This window comes from Centroberyx affinis, unplaced genomic scaffold, assembly GCF_046629955.1.
Source record: "Centroberyx affinis isolate AG114_WGS23_722 - 3 ecotype Tasmania unplaced genomic scaffold, CSIRO-AGI_Caff_v1 ptg001948l_1, whole genome shotgun sequence".
Classification (NCBI taxonomy): domain Eukaryota; kingdom Metazoa; phylum Chordata; class Actinopteri; order Beryciformes; family Berycidae; genus Centroberyx; species Centroberyx affinis.
The window spans coordinates 23,504-45,062 of NW_027280305.1; the positions used below are offsets into that span (position 1 = coordinate 23,504).

Below are 21,559 nucleotides of genomic sequence, written 5' to 3' on the forward strand. Positions count from 1 at the left end.
CTCCTCCCCAGCGCCCCCCCAGACCAACAGCAACAGCAGCGGGGTCATCTTGGACATCTCCACCCTTAAGATGGAGCAGCCGGAGAGCGAGGTTCCTCCCCTGCCGCCCCGCTTCCGCTTCAGAGACCTGCTGCTGGGGGACCAAAGCTTCCAGAATGATGACAGGTAGGCAGCACTGTGGACATGAAGACAAACACTATGAAGACATACTGAAAAATGCTGTTCGGCACTAGTGAAAAACATGGTAGAAAACATTTTTAATACATGATGGTGAGTGATGAAAATTATGTGACAAACACAAGTCCAGTTATGTAGTCTTATCTAATCCATTAAAGCTGTTATGGTGTATGCGATGTTTGTGCTTTAGACTCTTTGCAATTCTTGGACTGTAAGCTTGCGAAAGAGCAAATGAGGGCAGACCAACCATGTGTTGTGCGTTGGCTTAACCATGAATCTCATCATCTGTGCAACGGCAGAGATAGTGACGCTGTCCATGGTGCTGAACAAGACTGGAGTTTCTGCAGCACTCTGTTTTGGGGTGATATCGTGAGGTGTGTGTGTGTGTGTGTGTGTGTGTGTGTTTGGAGGCTTGGTTGGATGGGCTGCAGGTTTACTTTTGCCAAGATGTATAAGAAGTTTGAAATCTTGTAACTCTTGGTTTGGTTTGGAACAGGTTTCTTCAGCACCAAAAAATAAATTGTGACCTAATTCACTATGAGAATCTAAAATTAGTCGAATCAGTCCCGCTCTTATCTACCTTTCCTCATCCACACACTGGCTTTCTCCACCTTCTCCTGTCTCCTTTACTTTGCTGCCTCTGGGGCCTGATAGGAGAGATCAGTAGCAGTCTGCATTGCTCTGTTGACTGATTGAGATCTACTTATTTTTTCTATCCTGAGATTCACAGAATAGATTTAGATAGTTCTGCTTCTTAAGTCTAACCAAAGAGTCAAAAAATAACTGGAAAAATAAAAACACATCTCCCTTTTTCTGTTATTGCAGTTGTTTTGAAGAGCACTAAAATCTATTTTCTAGAGCAACGAGGACCGTGTTCACACTTGCTGTTCTTCAAAATATTTATTGAGTACATCATCTGGGGTTCTGGCAGATGGACCTCATGAGAATGACGATCAAATCTATCTTTAGGTGTGATTGCAATGCCAACAAACCTTTGCTGTGAATCTGAAATGCTGTTTATAACATTTGACATATCTATTTGACAAAGACAAACAGTGCTGCCAGTGCTTTTAGCCAAAGGTGAGATTTTCCTCAGCTGTCCTTGTGACAACCACAGTCTTCTCTCTGATAAAACTGACTACGTTTTCAGGTGTTTAGACAGTTACTTTACTTTTTCTGTTCTTCCCCTGCATATGATCCTGGTAGATAGTGGGGTTTGAGCTGACTTAGTTATTTAATTATCAGCCTCCAGGCCTCCGAGTGCCAGCTGCCTGTGAACTCACAAATGTCACTGGTCACATCTGCCCAGGGATCAGCCTCATCCATCACTTTGCCACAGTGACTCTTACAAAGGCAGGCATGCATGAACAAAAACACACACAATCAAGCATGCAAGCAAATACTGCACACCTGCAGATAACAATTGACTTTTCTTTCTGTCCTGCCCACCTCCCCATTGGTACTTTCTTCTTTTTCTTTACCTTTTGTAATATTTCATTCCCTGTGTCATATCTTTCACACTTTTGCCTGTCAAATGCCTCCATTATTCCTTCGACGTAAGCTAATTCATCATGCACTAAAATTAGCAATACATAAGTGCAAAATGGATAAATGAAAATGTCACAAATTTCACCGACAGGAGCTGTGGTGTAAAGGTCTCAGACTTAATTCAGGAGCCATGTTGCGCACCAGAGACAAAGAGCCTGTGCCAGTGTGGGCGAGAGGGGAATAAGTGGAAGGGGCGCTTCCGGTATTCTCAAAAGCACTGACTCATGGAGGAGGTCAGCTATAAATTACTACTTCAAACTCTTCAAATTTGGAGAAGAGAAAAAGGTGGAGGGATAGGGAGGGTCAGAGGAGAGAGAGAGAGAGAGAGAGAGAGAGAGAGAGAGAGAAGTGCCTCCCACATTATTCTTGTTTTTTTTGTCTGCATTTTCTCCTCCCACTCAAAGCAACTCTCTCTCTCTCTCTACCTATCTCTATTTCTTTCTGTCTGTCTTTCTTTATCTAACTTAAGCTGCCAAAACCCCACTAACAACACGAACAGAACATTCTCTCCCCTCTTGCCTTCTTCCAATATGCAGAGTAGAGCAGAAAGAGAGAGACAGATGACAGCATGCTCAGTCATGAGAGATTTGGATGACACGCTTGACTCAGACCTCAGATACAACTTACCTACTTATGCTGACGTGCTGGAAACTGTTGAATGCCTTTTTTCTAATTTTGAGACCAGATACAGTAGACCAGTACTCATAATGTACAGCTAAAGCATTAACAAGTCACCCCCAAGTCACCTGCAAAAGAAAACAACAACAAAAAAAACATCAGTATTCTTCATGTGCGTCTGATCCAACTGACCCTTCCCATCACACAGTGAATGTTTACAGGATTATCAGGAGCACCGGTGTTTCCGAGGAGCTTAACAGGACCATGCATCAGTTTGGGTTATTCTTGTCATAGCAATGTTGCTGTGGCAACAGGCCCATGAGAGAGAGAGAGAAATAGAGAGAGAGAGAGAGAGAGAGAGAGAGAGAGAGAGTTGTTTACATATCTCAAAAGCATGTTCCATTAGTACTATATTCCCATAAACAATATGTTAAGCAAATCCATTTCGATTTTCCCTCTCATATAGCTCTCTGCCCTCATTGCCGTGTTTGGATTTTTTTTTTTTTTAGATTTATTTTGTCAATGCTCAAAAATTAATTCATCTTGCGACAAACAGAGACAGTTGTTAGTGCTGTGGTAGCTATTTTAGAGCTGTGTGGAGGCGCATCGCCCAAGACGCTTACAGTAGGATAAGACTGACCGCGCGGCGCATCATTTCAGAAAGCTCAGCGGCTACAGGTGTTCCACTATGGATCCGAAGATCATCATCCCAACCTGGGTGAATCCGTCCTTGGGCACCTGGAGGGTGGACCCCTTTGGTAGTGATGCTGGGCAGAGGTAGGGCCGCCTCAGGAGTGTACATTGACATATAGAGACAATAAGGTTTCTCCATAGCTGTGCATAATGTCACGAAGGTGCGCTGGATGCGCTGCATGGCGTGCGGGGGCAGGACGTGGTAACGCGTCTGTCAGCACTGAGTGCAATCTCTTTTATTTTACCTACGAGACAAATATCAATTAAGATAGATCGATTATGGTTTTATTGGTTTTTTTTTTTTATCTATTGGGATCTTATGCAGTTAACTTGCAGAGAAACGAACCTAACAGCGTGCGCTTTTACCAATTTGATAAGCGCGCGCAAAAATGCTTGGGACCACATAAATGCTGGCGTGCAGGACCAGGATGAACCAAACTAGACTTACAGGTAGAAATACCTGGTGTAAGATAGACTCTCTGATGTGGTGTCAAAATGTGGTGGATTTTGCATTTTACTTTATGCAATTGCGGGTAGCCTTGTTAATGGAGACTATGCCTTGAATTGATTTGAAAGTATTTGACAAAGAGCCGCAATTTTGTTACACTTGCTGAACTTGCTCTGCCGTAATTAGTCATTTAAAGGACCTAATTACTGTCTCAGAGCCGTGGGTCTTTCGCTCCTGATCTCCATAAAAACTGATGTGACGCCGCAGTATGACTAATGTCAGACCACTTCAGCTAGTAATTGTGTGCTCTATAGGAGCTGATCATTATGTGCACCATTGTGTATGTGTGTGTGTGTGTGTGCCTGTGTGAGGGGTGGGGGTGGGTTGGGGGTGGGGTTGAGGGACTGAGACAGCGAGACAGAGAGAGCAGTCTGTAGGGCCCTCATGTGTGCCAGCTAGCTACAGTGCTCAAAACAATTTTAATGAGTGGCTTTCAGTTTAAGTGCTTACCTCCCAAACCCATCTCTGCCCTGCTGCAGTCCAGATCAACCCTGAGAGCTGTTTGTCAGAGCCCACTGCAGAGGCTTTCTCTTCCTCTGCTCTCTGACTCCTCTGAATGATTTTCTCCAATCATGGTGCTGTTTTACCATCACGCAGGCCTGAAATAGCTGTTGCATTGCAAACCACTGGATGTGTTTGTGTCTACCTGCCCACACTGCTTCTCTGTCACCACTTTGCCCCTGTCGGCCACCAGCCAAAAATTGGGATTACCGCAGCAGCACGCAGGCTCACACTCTGTCAATCTCTCTCAAACTCTGCCCATCGCTCTTATGCTTACTCTGTCTCTCTCTCTCTCACTTTTCTCTCTCTCCCTCTGTGTTCACTCTCTCCTGAAAGCAAACTGTTGAGGATAGGAATGTTGCCAAGCGACCTTTGAGTCAGCTGGTTGGACTTCTTGGGTGTCACTGTGGTTCTCCAAATCTTCTCCAAGTTGCCCGCGGCCTCCAGGGCAGAACAGCTGCGATTTGTTGATGGAAGGAAAATGTTTTATTCATATTCTCTCTTCTCTTTCTCTTTCTTTCTGTGTCTGGGTCGCTTTCTCTCACACACTCACACCCAACACACATACTAAGGTTTCACAATTTATCTAAAAATTGTAATTGAGGAAAGTTGTTCCAGATAGCCTACTGAAAACATGATGTTGTGTGTCATGGTGTATCCCCAGCTAGCAGTTCAATGTGCAAATAATGAAAAACAAAAATTTTTCCAAATTTTTTTATTTCATAGAAAAAGTTGTGTTCACAATTCATGCTGAAATTGCATTATTCAGACCAGACTCTTCTTTGGCTCATTTGGTCTTAGCCGCATGTTCTATATATGTGATCATAAAGAGATTTCAGAGGTAGATAATTATCTCCCTCCCTGCAGGCAGATGATTAGAAAAACAACATTATGAATATTTATGCTGTGTCAAATTTGGTGCTTCGAAGAGCGTTTTGAAAAAACAGCTGCATGCCTGTTACTCCAAGAGTTTGGATGTGTCTCTCTGTGGTGCTGATTTTTGTGTGATAATTACTCTCTCCCTCTCTCCCTTGTTAGGGTGCAGGTAGAGTTTTATGTGAACGAAAACACCTTCAAGGAGCGTCTGAAGCTTTTCTTCATCAAAAACCAAAGATCAAGTAAGTGGACGGTGTAGGCCGCTCTATCATGTCTCCAAATAGGCTCTTGCATAATTGAGAAATCCACAGGGTCAACGAAACAACTCAATGAAATAGCCAAAAACTCCTAATGAGACCCAGATCCATAGAAGAAGTCCCTCTTTTGCATGTTTTCTGTGCTGCTGTGGCGTTACTCAAACCCAAAGAGGATTTGTTTGGAAAATTGGGCCTCCTCTCTCCTTCAGGCCTGAGGATCCGGGTGTTCAACTTCTCCCTGAAGCTGCTGACCTGTCTGCTGTACATCATCAGAGTGATGACAGACAACCCCGGTCAGGGAGCCGGCACCAGCCACAGCCCGGGACAGCCGACCGGGCCCAGTGGCAACAACAAATGGTTTGTTCACACCGAGAGCCGCGTCTCAAGTCTCAAATCTGATTAAAAACTTTGCTGAGAGCGCCTCAGTAGGTACTGATAAATTTACACCATAGCAAGATATTGTGGACGTCATTATCTTTCTGTAGTTTAGACTGAGATATTAACATTTTGTTCTATGCAGCACACTCAGGTGATGTCTGCCGCATGTCCGGGTTTCTTGCTCTCTCTCTTTCAACACATGCATCATCACTGTGTTTCTCTCCCTGTGTGCCCCCCCCCCCCCTCCTTACTTTGCAGTGTTGACTGCGAGTGGAACGGATCAGTGCAGGACAGCGAGATTAACTGGTGAGGAGGAGTTTTGATGTCTGTTAATGGGAGGAAATGGGAGGTTTGATCTCTTTTCAGATTTCTTCCACACCCTTTATTATTTGAGCTGGATGAGACCAACATTGGATATCGTTAATAGGATAAATTGCCCTGTCTATTAAGACGGCAGTATTTATATCATAACTGACTCCTCGTTTGACTTCAAAGCTTCAAACCTTATTTTGAGGACTGGATTTACCCTTCACTGATGGGATTTAAACTGATGATAATGAATTTCTTCTCTGATGTAGAAGATATGTACTGCCTAGTTTCTTATTGTCAGCTGTAGCTATGCCGTTTCTGCTCTCTCTGCCAGGGAGTTGATCTTCTGGGTGGATAGGAAGGTTCCAGTCTGGGCCATTCAGGTGAGTCACCACAGAATAAAGACAGAAAAAAATTCTATTATTTTTTTCAAATAAACAATATAAACACTAAGATTGCAGTTACATGAGCTGAGATTCTGTGGTTTAGGTGAACAGCCCAAAGAGCAAATCAAATTTCTCTCAGAAGCTGATTTATGAAACCAGTGGTAAATCCATTCTCCTTTAAAGAAGAGACAGACATGGCAAAGTCATGAGTCATTCTTGACTCATGACTTGACTTGACGCTTTGCTATTTTAAGCAATTACATATCTATTGTTTTTCTTTGCTCAGGTGATTGTGGCCATCATCAGCTTCCTGGAGGCGATGTTATTGATGTATCTGAGCTACAAGGTGAGGCACACACACACTCGCACACGCGCGTACACACACACACACACACACACACACACACACACACACACACACACACACACACACACACACAAACTCAAACACGCTCCCAATCCATCAGCCTAATTAATACATTCTGTACAATTAGTCACATACAGTCAGAGAGACTGGCAGTCCAAAGTGGAATAATTAGTAAGTCATTTGTCTGTCACAGATACATTAAGGATGTAGATAAGATGGTAATTACAGGATCTGGTTGAGTTGAAGGATTAAGTGGTCCTGGTCTTGTTGAAAGTGCCAGGCTACATTGGAGGGGTGTATCTTTGTGATGACTCATGCTCTGTTTGTGTGCTAACAGGTAGAACTGTGTGTATGTGTGTGTGTGTGTGTGTGTGTGTGTGTGCGTGTGTGTGTGTGTGTGTGTGTGTGTGTGTGTGTGTGTGCGCGTGTGTGTGTGTGTGTGTCTTTAATCATAGGGAAACATCTGGGAGCAGATATTCCAGGTGTCCTTTCTTCTGGAGATGATCAACACAGTTCCCTTTATCATCACGGTAAAACTTACACCATCTTAATCCCATCTTGGGAGATACTCGCTACCTCTCCTGTCCCCCATTGGCAATCCATACACTGTCAGTTTAGAGAAAACTCTTACTATTAGAATCCACTGGAAGGCATTAGGCTCAAAGAAACACATGTAAATCACAAAAATGTCAGCACTTTTTTTCTCTTGTACTCTTTCCATTTGTGCGAAATGATAGCCTGCAAGGAACAGAGGCCATAAAAAAGTATTGAGAGTCAGCCTCAGCTACAAAGCCCCAGACAAAGCGAACTACAGTATATGCATTAGGAACAGCTCCAGGTTCATGTGAAAATGCTGGAGACTGGAGACATATCAGCACTACTGTAGGTTTGGGAGTCTGAGTGTCATAATAACAGGTAATAAGTGTTCAAAAGTGAAACATCAAAAGGTAAGTGTGGAAAGTGTCTAATGTGTGATTGACACTGTTGGAGAAAGGTGTAATGAAGTGGCTCCTTTGAGAGTCGTACATCAGTGAGTTTAATTAATTCACATTCTCCTCAGATCTTCTGGCCCCCAATAAGGAACATCTTCATCCCTGTGTTTCTCAACTGTTGGCTGGCCAAGTGTGCACTGGAGAACATGATAGTGAGTCAAAAGCATGAACTTCAATGTTTCTGTCAATGACCTTTTAAAATAATATTAAATAAACATTTTACTGACATTCATGGTTAGAGAATACCGTTTGATGGACCCAAGTTGATATTCCTCATTGAATATCAATTGTATGATATATACAGTACATGATATCATTATTGTACAGAATGATGTCCACAGAGCCATCCAGAGGACCAACTCCGCCATGTTCAACCAGGTCCTCATTCTCATCTGCACCCTGCTCTGCCTCGTCTTCACCGGGTGAGGCTTCAAGCGCCGGATACACTTACACCTTTGAGGATTACTTGGCTCTTTGTAAAGTCACTCTGTCATGCTTTCCCTAACCTGTACTGTGCAGCACATGTGGAATCCAGCACCTGGAGCGAGCGGGGAAAAACCTCTCCCTCTTCAATTCCTTCTACTTCTGCATCGTCACCTTCTCCACCGTGGGCTTTGGGGATGTCACTCCCCGCATATGGCCCTCCCAGCTGCTGGTAGTCATCATGATCTGTGTGGCTCTGGTGGTGCTGCCTCTCCAGGTAGGAAGATATTGAAATGAATGTGCTGTCGGGGCAATAAATGGGGATATTCTTTGTCCAAAGTTGAGTTTTATACCAGTGTTGTGTAAATTGTTGGTGAAAAATACATAGCGCATTGCTGATTTGTGAATGTCATGAGGTAAGATCGTATTAGGCTTCTAGTCCCCTGCTTTGGGTAACCTCTGAATGTTGCAATTGTCATTTGGATCTTCTCGTTTAACTCAGTTTTACTTGTTGTGTGTGTTAGTTTGAGGAGCTGATCTACTTGTGGATGGAGAGACAGAAGTCAGGAGGGAACTACAGCCGCCACCGGGCCCAGACAGAGAAACATGTAGTGCTGTGTGTCAGCGCACTCAAGATAGACCTGCTCATGGATTTCCTCAATGAATTCTATGCCCATCCCAGACTGCAGGTACAACTCATGCACACTGCACAAAGTACACACATGCACATTCATACACACATATGTTAACAGTACGGATGGCTGATGCAACACGTTAAGAAGTTAACATTAGTGGTCAGTTGTTGTGACGTTGACTGGCCCTTTGGCGGTCTGCATATTGATCTGCTGCATGGTTCTGTATGCGCTCCACAGTAGGTGTTGATGTGGTTGTTGTGTAATCTGTAAGGATTACTACGTGGTGATCCTGTGCCCCAGTGAAATGGACCTCCAGGTGCGGAGAGTGCTGCAGATCCCTCTGTGGTCTCAAAGAGTGATCTATCTGCAAGGATCTGTTCTCAAAGACCAGGACCTGATGAGAGCCAAGTAAGTGAAAGATCCTGAAACCACTGGGCTCAGAGGAGGAGGACTGGAGGATGTCAGGTGATATCTCAGACTCCACGGGTCTGATTTGGAAGGAAGTTGGAGGGATGGTGCATCTTCACAGTGGTCAAATTTCCAAACTTTGAAAGGCCAGATATTTGAAAATCCAGCTATCCTGGCAAATTACACCAATTGGCCTAATGGGGGCACTATAATTAAAGGTCAAAATGTTTTATATCTCCGACACCACTGGACCAGTTGGGGGGACGATACATTTTGTTAGTGATTGGCCCAAGGGGTGCCTGAATCATCTGTGAGGGGCGACATATTTATTTTTTTCTTTTTTTATTTACATATTTACTTACATATTTTCTTTTTTCTCCCTCTTTTTTAACTTCTATTTTCTGATTTTATTGTTTGCCTTGTCAGTATTTCTTTTATTTTTGTTTGTCTGATTTAATTCCGTTAATTTTCTTTTATTGTTGCTGTCCCTTTTGTTCTGTGAAGCTCTTTGTAAGCCTGGTTCTGAAAGGTGCTATATAAAAACAGATTTACTTTACTATTTACTTTAGTTTACTTCTTTTAAACAGTTGATGTGTGTCCCGATGGTTCCAGGCGACTTCCTGGATTAATATCTTTGTATTTGCCAATCTAATATGCAGTTTGCACCTGCGTTAGCTCTGCAGCTTTCTCCCAGCTCAAACTGTCTGTAGTGGACGTTAACATTTTGACATTTTGCATTGTGGGATGGGTATAAGTGATGACATCAAACCATGAGGCAACCATCACTAGGACATGTATCTTTATTGATATCTCTGTTGGCATAGACAAAGGTATTGTCCTGCCATTCCTAAATATCACCTTGATGTCCTCTCAGTCTCTCCTTAGTAAATAGGCTTGTCAGAGCTATTGTGTGACCTCACTGACCTGAGTATACTGAGACAACATGGTAATTATTAATTCAGGCTATACCTGCTGAGACTGTGGAAAGTTAACTTGATGTGGCTTAGATAGGTCTCATATTTTTCCAACTCTTTATGGTTGAGTCATGTATGTGATTAAGACTTTGAACGTCAACACACAGATTTAAATCCTACTGATGAATTTGCTGTCCTCTGATTCCTTTGATTACAATTGGCACTTGGTATTGGTACTTGGAATACCTTACCCCGGAATAAGTGTTACTGTGATGGAAACAGGCTGTATAACTTCATTGTATACATTTGTTATGGCTTTGTCAGAGCACAGAGAAGTCGAGGAGTGGGTGAGTGTTGAACTAACATCCGTTCTCTGGCAGTGTTTCAGAACCTCCCACATACTCCGTTTGCGTTCTCCACTCCACTGATTGTTTTTATGCTATGCAAATACAGAGTCGCACACTCACCGCACATACAGAGCATTTCAGGGGGATCTTTGTATACCTCGCAGGCAATGTTGAATTGAACTGCACTATTTGAATTAATGAATGATGTTCTTGTCTTTTCTGATGGGTCAAATGTCATGTCTGTTGTTACCTGATTGGCTAGATTGTTAGCTCTTTTACAATTGGGCTTGTGTTTTTTTGCTTTTTTGTAATTGGGTAATTTGCCTTTGTTTATGATTGTCAATTGTGTCTCACTGCTGCAGAATGGATGATGCAGAGGCCTGTTTTATTCTGAGCAGTCGTAATGAGGTTGATCGAATGGCTGCAGTAAGATTAACTGTTAATCAACTATCAATTAATGATCATAATTATTTATTAATAATCAGTGGTTAATTCAGTTGTTTACAACAATTCAATTGTTATGTTATTAATTCAGTCAGACTGACTTAGTAATTAATTAGAGAAGAGTGATGACTGAAGAGTGAAAATAGATCTTTTGATCTTTCCCTCCAGGACCACCAGACCATCCTGAGAGCCTGGGCAGTGAAGGACTTTGCTCCAAACTGCCCGCTCTATGTCCAGATACTCAAACCTGAAAATAAGTTCCATGTTAAATTTGCAGGTGAGATTTTCTGAACTTGAAACTGAAAGCGAAATGTCACATTTACATCATATCAGCCTTATAATTTCCCACGCATAGTGCACCATGTCTGAGTGCTGACATAATTTCAGATATAATTTCAGTACCACAGACAGTTCCTCTGATCGACTCAAACTCTTTTTCTCTATCCCGTTCTTTTCAGATCATGTTGTGTGTGAGGAGGAGTTCAAGTACGCCATGTTGGCTCTCAACTGCGTGTGTCCTGCCACCTCCACCCTGGTCACCCTCCTTGTCCACACCTCCCGTGGACAGTCAGTAATCTTACATTGTCAGACGTTTTGCTTTTTCTTTAGTAGGATCACAAAGTTCAAATGTCTTGGTCTCTCTGAATAGATGTTCATACATAGCTTCGATAGAACTGGCACAGAGATGTGAACAAGGCAAAGTAAAGACCAAAGACTGGCTTCATTGCTGAACACACCAGGAAGTAAAGAGAGTGCATCAGAAGAAAGCAAAGACCAGGAGGCACCTAAATGGAAATTGGATTGAATTTTTTTTCTCTCTATACATCAGTGTGAAAAGCTCTCCAGTAGAAAATGATTTTTCACAGCATGAAAACAGGTCACTTTTTACAGCTGATTACAATAGCAGAGGGAAACCACATTAAGAGGAAATCAATGGGTCATTGCACTTACTCTGTTGCTGACAACTCTTTAGAACCTTGCAACTTTATGTCATTTTATTAGGCAAACACAGTTTGCACATGGCCACAATAGTCACAAAGGTGTGTATGTGTGTGGTCTGCATTTGTGTGTGTGTGTGTGTGTGTGTGTGTGTGAGAGAGAGAGAGAGAGTGAGAGTGAATACATTCAAGTGGTAGTGAGTTTGTGTACATGTGTGGGTCTCTATGTGTGTGTGTGAGTGTGTTGATGTGCACCTCATCAGGGTTCTTCACTGTGACGCTGTTTTAGTGGGGATCTGGACAGTTGCTGAGGGGGAATCTTATTATTTTGTATTATTTTACAAGGAGGTATGGAACCCAGGGGGGCTGAAAGAGGATGTATGTCATCTTATGTAATTAGTAACTAGTAATAATTAGCAATTAAGCAAATAGAATTTGTCACCTTAAGGTTGTTCTGGGCCTCTTGCAGCCTATTACTCTCAGTCAGGGGGCTGCAACATTAAAGTATAATTAGCGAAAGTCATTACAAAGGGACAAGTTAGAGCCAAGCAGACTGGCTGACAGATGGATCAAGCTGTCTCTCTCCACAGGAAGAACCAGGAGACCCGGAGAGGCCTCAGTCTGGAGGGATGGTGGAGGAGGAGGGGGGTGGGGGGGAGTTTTCTGTTTGCAAATGATGACACCCATTTAGATTTAATTGTGAATGATAATGTTTGAGATTGTGTTTAGTTTGACTGACAAAGGGAGGGAAGGGACTGAGTTTATCAGGATTGCATGTGTGGAGTGATTTTGCAGGGTAAAGTCGAGGGTTTCTTTTATATGTTTTTATATGCTTTCAAAGGAATGGGGGTTACTGTTTGTGTGTTTGATTGTATTTTCATGGCATTAATGCAGAGAAGGACAGCAGTCTCCTGAACAGTGGCAGAGGATGTATGGATGTTGCTCTGGCAACGAGGTCTACCACATCCGACTGTGTGACAGCAAGTTCTTCGGAGAGTATAATGGCAAAAGCTTCACATACGCCTCCTTTCATGCTCACAAGAAGTGAGTTGACATGTAAGCTAAAGCGTCTCCTCAGATGCTGACAACAAGTCGGAAATATTCCAAAACATTTATGGGAATAGTTGCATATTGTGATACTTGTTTGATCTGGTGACACCTTGTATAGCACTGCAACAGTGAGCTATTATGTTTTTTCTTTTGTTTCATCTATTATGTAATATGAAAAAAATATGAATATGAAATATGAAAAAACAAAAAAGATAAATACATGTCAAAAAGAACAAACTAAACTCTAAGCTTCTGATTATAGGTGTTTATTTGTCTTGCTAAACAATGCCATCAAATGTGGTAATAATGGGCAAAGATAATTCAATACAATACAATACAACACAATGTTACAATACTCTCTTTTAACTTTGTTTTTGATGTCAGAATACACAGAAATGTCTTGCATGCCCTGTAGTTTCTTTTTGTTTTTGCACCATGGTATTGAATCAAGCAAACAAGTATCACATCTTGACCTATGGAGTCCTGATTGAAGTACATGACTTCAAATATGATGACAAGGTTCTGTCACTTTCCATATATTAGAACTTGCCGCGAGTATGCACTAACAAGCGTGTGATGTCCAGGTACGGCGTCTGTCTGATTGGAATAAAGAGGGAAGACAACAAGAGCATCCTGCTGAACCCTGGCCCACGCCACATCATGGCTGCTACAGACACCTGCTACTACATCAACATTACCAAGGAGGAGAACTCAGCCTTCATCTTCAACCAGGAGGAGAGGAAGGGGCGCGCTGCCGGGGGGATCTATGACGGACCCTCACAGCTGCCTGTGCACAGCATCATCGCTAGCATGGGTGAGAATAAGCTGCTCTTCATGTTGAGAGAGGCCACTTATAGTTATTGTTCAGATGGATTTAGGAGATGGTTACTTGTCTGTGTTTTTAAGCTCAAGTAAATATATTCCACAGGCACTGTTGCCATGGATCTTCAGAATACAAGCCCACCTGACGTCTCAGGTGGTAAACTGGTCCCGCCCACGGTGAACGGAACAGGAGGCCGCCGGCCGAGCATCGCTCCGGTTCAGGAGATCGCTGACTCCTCCTCAATCCTGCCATGTGACCTCCTGGGTGACCAATCAGAAGATGACACCACCTTCTCAGATGAGAAAGGCTACTCCTCTATTGAGTGAGGATTCTGTGTGTGTGTGTGTGTGTGTGTGTGTGTGTATATAGAATGCAGCATTTTTTTCTTTTAAAGTGATTTTACTTGTTAAATGATATACCAAACGACAAGGTAGGCCAAGCAAATAACACAGGACAAAAACAATTATGCTTTGCACTCACTTTCCCACTTTTCCTGTTGGCTCTCTATGAATAGTAACTTAACTCAACATGCAGTTGAGGCTTAATGTTTTGATTTGCTGTGCTGGGGGCTCTTTTCCAAGATAACATGTATAGAAAGTTCTGTTAGTTTATAGTGTAAGTTTCTGTCGTACTCATTTGCATGACAGTATATCACTCTGAATTGGGCCTCTGTATGAATGCTGGCACAAGAGATTGTAACATCATATCCTGTGTATTGATAGTGATTAATTGTGATTATAGCGCAATATAGTGATTAATAATAATAATAACAATTTACCGCAATGCATGACAAAGTACAATCTGTTAGAATAGATGATGATTGCTTTTTTTTTTTTTACCCCCTTTGTAATAATGTGTAATCAGTTGCTGCCATTGAATATTTAGCTAGCATTCACCAACGCAATGCACTCTCCCACTGTTCAATTCAGAACTTACTTCCCCTCCATATTTCCTTTTCATCAGAGGAATAAATCATCAACTGAGCTTTGATTTCTTTTACATGGGGTCTTTAAGCTGAAATGTACAGTATTGAATTCATCTTTTTTTCAAACATCAATTATTTTTCTCATAATAATGAGATCTTTTCTCATAATTATCAGATCTTTCATGGTTGCTATGAGAAAAAGGATCACAAGGCTGAAGTTGGTTTCCGATTTGCAACTTCTTATTCACGAGTTAAGGGAAAATTTAGGGGAAACCTAAATCCGTTCATAACCCCATAAAACATGTCAGTACCCACATTTTTAACTTCAGCTATGTAGAATAGCATATTTTAACGTTGTTCAGTTAAATTATGTTATATATCAATAACTATGACAGATACAGATAGACTAGAAACAATTTGTTTGGAAAATAAATGTGCTTAATTCAGTTCTCACATCAGTGGACCAGAATATATAAAACCAAGTTGACATGTTTAAAGGGGATGGAAAATAGATTTGGGTTTCCACTTTAATTTTCCCTTAACTCATGAATGAGAAGCTGCAAACTGGAAACCAACTTTAGCCTTGTAAACCTTTTCTCTTTATAAAGGGAAAATAATTATTACGAGAAAACCTGACTAGTTTTTCTAAGATTAATGCAATACGCTTCAGTTAACATGTATGGTTTATTATATCCTAAGGTATTTTTTTGTTGTTGTTGCCAGGTATGTGAAAGGTTATCCCCCTAATTCTCCCTACATTGGGAGCTCCCCCACCTTATGCCATCTGTTGGCTGAGAAAGCCCCTTTTTGCTGCCTACGGCTGGACCAGGTGAGCACTCGCTGTCACACTAACTTAGTCCTGCAATCACTGACTGCCTCCATCGTTTCCCCTTCATCCCTCCTTCACTCCACAAATCAAAATCCAAATATTTGTCTTCCTTTTGCTCTCTATGCAGGGTTGCCGGCACAACAGTTTTGAAGATGCCAAGGCATATGGCTTTAAGAACAAGCTCATCATTGTGTCTGCCGAGACAGCAGGGAACGGTCTCTATAACTTTGTAGTGCCTCTCAGAGCCTATTACAGACCCAGGAAAGAACTCAACCCCATTGTCCTGCTGCTGGATAACCCGTGAGTCAGTCCCCCTCCAAACACACACACACAAAACATACACAGCCATATATACGTACATGTATACATACTCACATACGCAGTTCCTTTCTTTCTCATCCTATCTTTCACCATTTCACACTGGGAAATACTGTATTTGCTAAACGCTCTCATGTAAGTCTAGCATTTAGGACAAGGCTGTGGGGATGGGACCCCATTGTCAGACCCGGTGTTCGGTTAGAGCTGCTGCTCACAGTGACGGTGTGTTATGAGCGACAAAGAAAATAAAAGCGCTGCGCACGGTATCTCCAGATGGTAACCATAGCAACTTGCTTTGCCTTGAACCTGAATTATATATATTGCTACGAGGGGAGAAAAAGATGGAGAAAAGGATTTCTTTGGAGAACACCGAGCATGCTTTCATCAGCAGCCCTGATGTGTCCCTTTTCAGCCCCCACATGCATACTCTCAGGTCTCTCAAAGAAATACGCACATAACAATAAACTCTCTCTCTCTCGCTCTCTCTTTCTCTCTCTCTTTCTCTTTCTCTTCCTCTTGCTGTCGCACACACAAATATACACACCCACACACACGGACACACGCAATTCAAGCACTTACGGCAGCCTTGGGCCTCTGCTCAGCAGGACTGTGCAGAAGCAGAAAGCAGCCCTCTCACAGTGGTTGTGCAGTAATAGAGAGACTAAATCTCTCTGACTGTGTTCAGCACCAGGCGGACTCATTCCTCTGCCTACAGACATAGTAAATGGGGCGTAGAACCACAGAGGCTCCCGAGGCCCTGGTACTTACTGTTACACACTAACTATCACATGCTAACCAGGGGGACACACTCGCCCATACAGCAGATGTGAAGTAATCTCTGAAACAAGTTTTCAGTGGGTTCACTCTGTGCTCAGCTAGGAATTGTGGTGATTTTGACTTGACTAATGAATAAAGTTTTCTTTCAGTGTTTGGTTTATTCTAACTTTTGTGCATCCAAGTTGCTAAATCGATTAGCAAGAATTCATTATCCAAAATGGACATTGTAGAGATTTTAGTCATCGACACACGTGATTTGTACGTTTGATATACGTTTCCTTTAGACCAGATAACCACTTCCTGGAGGCCATCTGCTGTTTCCCTATGGTCTACTATATGGCCGGGACCATAGACAAGTAAGACTTTCATCCAACATTCTGCTGTTCTGGGTCTATTCAAGTGAAAGGGTTTTAAAATCATTACAATTTTATTATATATTGCATTTTCTCCATCTCTTATCAAATGATTTTTGGGGGAATTTCCTACTAGTCTGCGATTTAATTGCAAGTATGTTCCAGGCAACCTGCTGTTATGTTCACTGTTTGTGTGTGTGTGTGTGTGTGTGTGTGTGTGTGTGTGTGTGTGCACGCTTGGTTCAGTCTGGACAGCCTGCTGCAGTGTGGCATTATCTACGCCGATAACTTGGTTGTTGTGGATAAAGAGAGTACAATGAGTGCCGAGGAGGACTACATGGCTGATGCAAAAACTATTGTCAATGTACAGACGATGTTCAGGTAATAAGACTTTGTATCAGATTTGAGTATTAATGTCCTTATATTTTTAATGTAATGTTGTAGTCTTTCATTTCATAACCTCAGTTTATCATGAAATAATTGAACTATATCTGTCTAAACTGTATTGCAACAATGTTAGGACAACAGTACTATTGCCACTCGCCCCTCGTTATTATTTTTTTTTCATCACATACTTACTTTAACTGAGACCCTTCCCTCTCGCCCCAGGTTGTTCCCCAGTCTCAGTATCATCACAGAGCTTACCCACCCATCCAACATGAGGTTCATGCAGTTCAGGGCTAAGGACTGCTATTCACTGGCTCTCTCCAAGCTGGAGAAGGTGAGGCGTACCAGAGAAATTATACTTATAGTATATCATTAAAGGAGAGGATGTAGAAAATAGTAATGCTTCGGTAGATTTTTTGTTTGTTTGGTGTACTCATTTGACATGACGTGCAGTGCTATCCTGACAGAGTAATATTTTTCATCTGATATATATACTTCTGTAAATGCCACTGGTTGACCATTGCTGTGCTTTGTATTTTTCCTGCTTTTCCCTCACAGAAAGAGCGAGATAAAGGCTCTAACTTAGCCTTCATGTTCCGCCTACCCTTCGCTGCGGGCAGAGTGTTCAGTATCAGCATGCTGGACACCCTGCTCTACCAGGTTGGTACCCGCCTTACAGCTGAGTACATAGCTCAGATGGCTCTGTTCAATACCAGGTGTAAGGGCTGTATGAGTATTGCAACTGCAGAGCAACATCACCTGAAGCAACACAACAGGACTGGCATCATGTAGCAAAAGTGCCCTCTGGTGTTCAGTCATGAGTAGAAACCTCACCAAAGTTTCTTTATGCCCTCTGCGTTTTTTTTAGCCGTTCAAATGAAACTCTTACAGCAGAGCTTTGGATTGCACCATGATATAATGTCATGGATGTGTTGTGTATTTTGCTGTGTTTCCATGTAAGTCTTTTGTGAAGGACTACATGATCCTTATCGCCAGGCTGTTGCTGGGACTGGACACCACTCCAGGATCAGGATACCTCTGTGCCGTGAGTTAGAAACGATCTGAAGCAAACAGCTGCTCTCCAAACTCAGTGTGTATTTATTGTATATGTCTACGCCTGCATGTACCTACAGTATGTCTCTATTCTTCCAGATGAAAGTAACTGAGGAAGATCTATGGATTAGGACTTACGGCAGACTGTTCCAGAAGCTCTGCTCCTCTAGTGCCGAAATTCCTATTGGGATCTACCGGACAGAATCCCACATTTTCTCCACTTATGAGGTGAGAGGTCATGGTAGATACTGTAAGACTTGTCAGGCAAAATAGCCATCCGGTGGCAGGAATATATTTATTACAAAATGAGCCTATGGCTTTTAGTAGACTCTTACCACATAATCTAAACAATTATAAGATATAAAATATATCATGATCCTCGTTGGAGCAGCATTGTTTCCATTTTTCCTGAACTACAACATGGAAAAGCACCCTGGCCTTAATGGTAACCTCCAGTCTCCCCGCCTCTAGTCTCAGGTGTCAGACAGTGTGGACGACTGTGAGGACACCAAGGACAAGGGGGAGGAGTCTCGGAGCAACGACCAAACAGATCACCCCCTGCTGAGGAAGAAGAGCATGCAGTGGGCACGTCGCCTGAGCAAGAAGAGCACGAGGTGGCAGACGGTGAGCCGGGACTCGAGCAAGGACCGCGCCCAGCGCATGGCCCAGCAGCGCCTCAGCCTGTACCGACGCTCTGAGAGGGAGGAGCTGTCCGAACTGGTCCGCAACCGCATGAAGCACCTGGGCCTCCCCACCTCCGGATACGGTGAGGATGGACACATGCTTGCCTTATGTCTTATTGTACTCATTGAGCAAATCTGTTGAGATCACTTGTCTTTCTCTGTTTATGTTCCGCTACTGTCTGTGTGTCTGTAGAGGATGTGGCTAATCTGACAGCCAGTGATGTCATGAACAGAGTCAACTTGGGCTATTTACAAGGTAAGCACTTCAGTTATGATCCTACGCCAGGCAGACGTCTGATTAGAATATAAAATTGTCATACAGATGTGACTGTTCTTTCATCTCCTGTTTTCAGATGAGCAGAACGATCACCAAAACACCCTGTCTTACGTCCTGATCAACCCCTCTCCTGACACCAGGCTTGAGCTCAATGACATTGTGTATGGACTACTCCTCTGTACTGCCACCCCTCTGTGTGGTGTGTGTGTGTGTTTAGTAAAAATGGTGAACTGCAGACTACTGGGATTCGAGCTACTGCATTTGCACCTGTTACATAATGAAAACAACCTGCAAACCCATTGAATATAATGTTATGTAAATAAAAAAAATTGAATTTCTACCTGCATAATCATCCAAGGACTGCAGCCGTGTGTGTGTGTGTGTGTGTGTGTGTGTGTGTGTGTGACTCAGTTCTTCACCTGCCTGCCTGTTGTCCCTGTCAGGTACCTGATCCGTTCGGACCCCCTGGCCCACGTCCCCGAGGATCCCCCTGTCCTCAGCAGCAGTCTGAGGGAGAGACACGAGTCCAGCACAGACACCAGAGAGGACACCCAGCTCTGATACTGCACCGCCCTGCACTGGTTCACACTGGCACCCACAGTGACTCCCTTCTGCTTTCATGAGGTCTGGTTATCTCCATGCAAGTCCAGTCTGGAAGAGGACAATTTGTGCTGCTGTGCTCCAGCATTGTGGTTTACTACTGTACTGTAAGAGTGCCTACTGTTTGATAGATGACATCCTCTTGCCATAGACACTATATGTAAGAATAGTGTATTTTTTGAAAGCTCTCATATGAGCAGTCAGGGACATTCCTGTTAACAAATGAATGCAGCTACCTAAAAGGGATTTCAGTCAGGTCCATCATACCTGCAGTCTTGCCCCTGGCTGCATTTCTGTACGTGGGCTAAGCTGATTCACCAAACAAATGACTCAAGCTTACAGGACCACGCTTTTGCATGTCATCGGTTTGAGATTTTTTGCATTTTGAGCTGAATTGGATTAGGAGTTTGTATTTTCATGCGATAATGAAATTGATCTTTGCTGTGAGAGTAGTCTGTTGCTAGAATGACATTGGAATGCATGGTTTGGGTTACTGGCAATAGCCACAGGAACAGTAGCAAAATTTAGCTTTTCAAGTCCACTTTATTTGTAAAGCTTTCATCACAGTTACAGTCTCGACGGGCTTCCCACATTATGAGACAATAAATGAAAACGACACTGCGCAACCCTAGACCGACAATGAGCACAATAACAAGTGCTGCATTTCCTCTGTTCTCAACCTGATTTCAAGCAGCAGGAATGTGCTGCTTGAAAAGTCCAAGGGTCCAAGGGCTGGCATGACCTCATGTCAACATGTCCCAACACCAGGCCCATAGCCTCATTTGGGGTGTGGCTCCTTCAGGAAGAGCGCAGGTTGATCAGGTAGACCAGATGGCCTGAGATGCAGAGGTAGGCGGCTCTAACCAGGGTGGAGACCGGGGTTTATCCATCTTTTCCTGAATTGTAGTCTTGGGTATATGGTTGTGTCAGGTTAGGCTAAGGATCCTACAGAGACAACTTAGGATGGAGCTAAGAAGCCAATTGTTCAAATGGGTCCATATTTTAAGGGATGGGCAGCATTGCCTTGGCTTGCCATGGTCGCAGCCAGCTATGTGAAACTAAATGTCAGTGTTGCCTCCGTTGCCAGATGGCAGCATGCAGCAAAGGTAGAAAACCTTAACAACTAAGCTAAATAAATGAAGGAGCCATAGCTAAATTTTGCTTTGTACAGAGATTACCAGAAACTCAAACCACATATTTTAAATTTACCTAAGCCATTATTTAACAGTATGTGACATAATTTGAATGTTATGTACATTTAGTTTTCCAAGCTATTTTTTTGTAGCTGAACCATTGAAATAGTTCTTCAGTGGTGTAGGAGTCTTGGTTAGTAAGTTATGTACTAATGATGATTATTTATATGTTCTCTCAGTGTTATGAAGAATACAGTACATTTCTTAGGTTAGACAAGATTTTTGCACTATACAAGAGGTTAGTTAAACCCTTTAAACAGATCGTGCCATATCATACTCAATATTGTGCCATAAAGGATTTATTTTGATATGTATATTAGTAATGAGATAACTTTTATCTTTCATTATCTAACATTTATCTTTCAGCTCTGCTCAGTGAAAGAAATTGCTTACCATTTTTCATTTGTGGGTATTTTTCTCTTGCACAAGAATATTCTGATCATCTTTGACTTCATATACTGTATATTTAAATGTTGAAATTAACTGTACATTTGAGTATTTCACTTGATTTTAGGCTGTACATTAAAGTGCCATATTATGAAGAAACATCTTTACAAACTATTTTGAATTGC

General features: G+C 42.5%; 1 protein-coding gene across 1 annotated transcript; it reads left to right on the plus strand.

Annotated features, from left to right (window-relative positions):
- kcnt1a (potassium sodium-activated channel subfamily T member 1a) lies at window positions 1–21,410 on the plus strand. The gene is made up of 30 exons (XM_071530595.1): window positions 1–165; window positions 5,084–5,163; window positions 5,388–5,535; window positions 5,815–5,862; window positions 6,200–6,248; window positions 6,538–6,597; window positions 7,074–7,148; window positions 7,679–7,762; window positions 7,938–8,032; window positions 8,130–8,310; window positions 8,558–8,722; window positions 8,940–9,076; window positions 10,700–10,763; window positions 10,950–11,058; window positions 11,240–11,348; window positions 12,614–12,763; window positions 13,354–13,583; window positions 13,698–13,914; window positions 15,241–15,346; window positions 15,474–15,646; window positions 16,726–16,797; window positions 17,041–17,175; window positions 17,404–17,515; window positions 17,740–17,841; window positions 18,143–18,226; window positions 18,334–18,462; window positions 18,706–19,000; window positions 19,111–19,173; window positions 19,271–19,355; window positions 19,638–21,410. The coding sequence occupies exons 1-30, from the start codon at window positions 71–73 to the stop codon at window positions 19,753–19,755; spliced, it is 3,570 nt and encodes a 1,189-aa protein (XP_071386696.1). The 5' UTR covers window positions 1–70; the 3' UTR covers window positions 19,756–21,410.
- The last annotated feature ends 149 nt before the right edge of the window (window positions 21,411–21,559 follow it).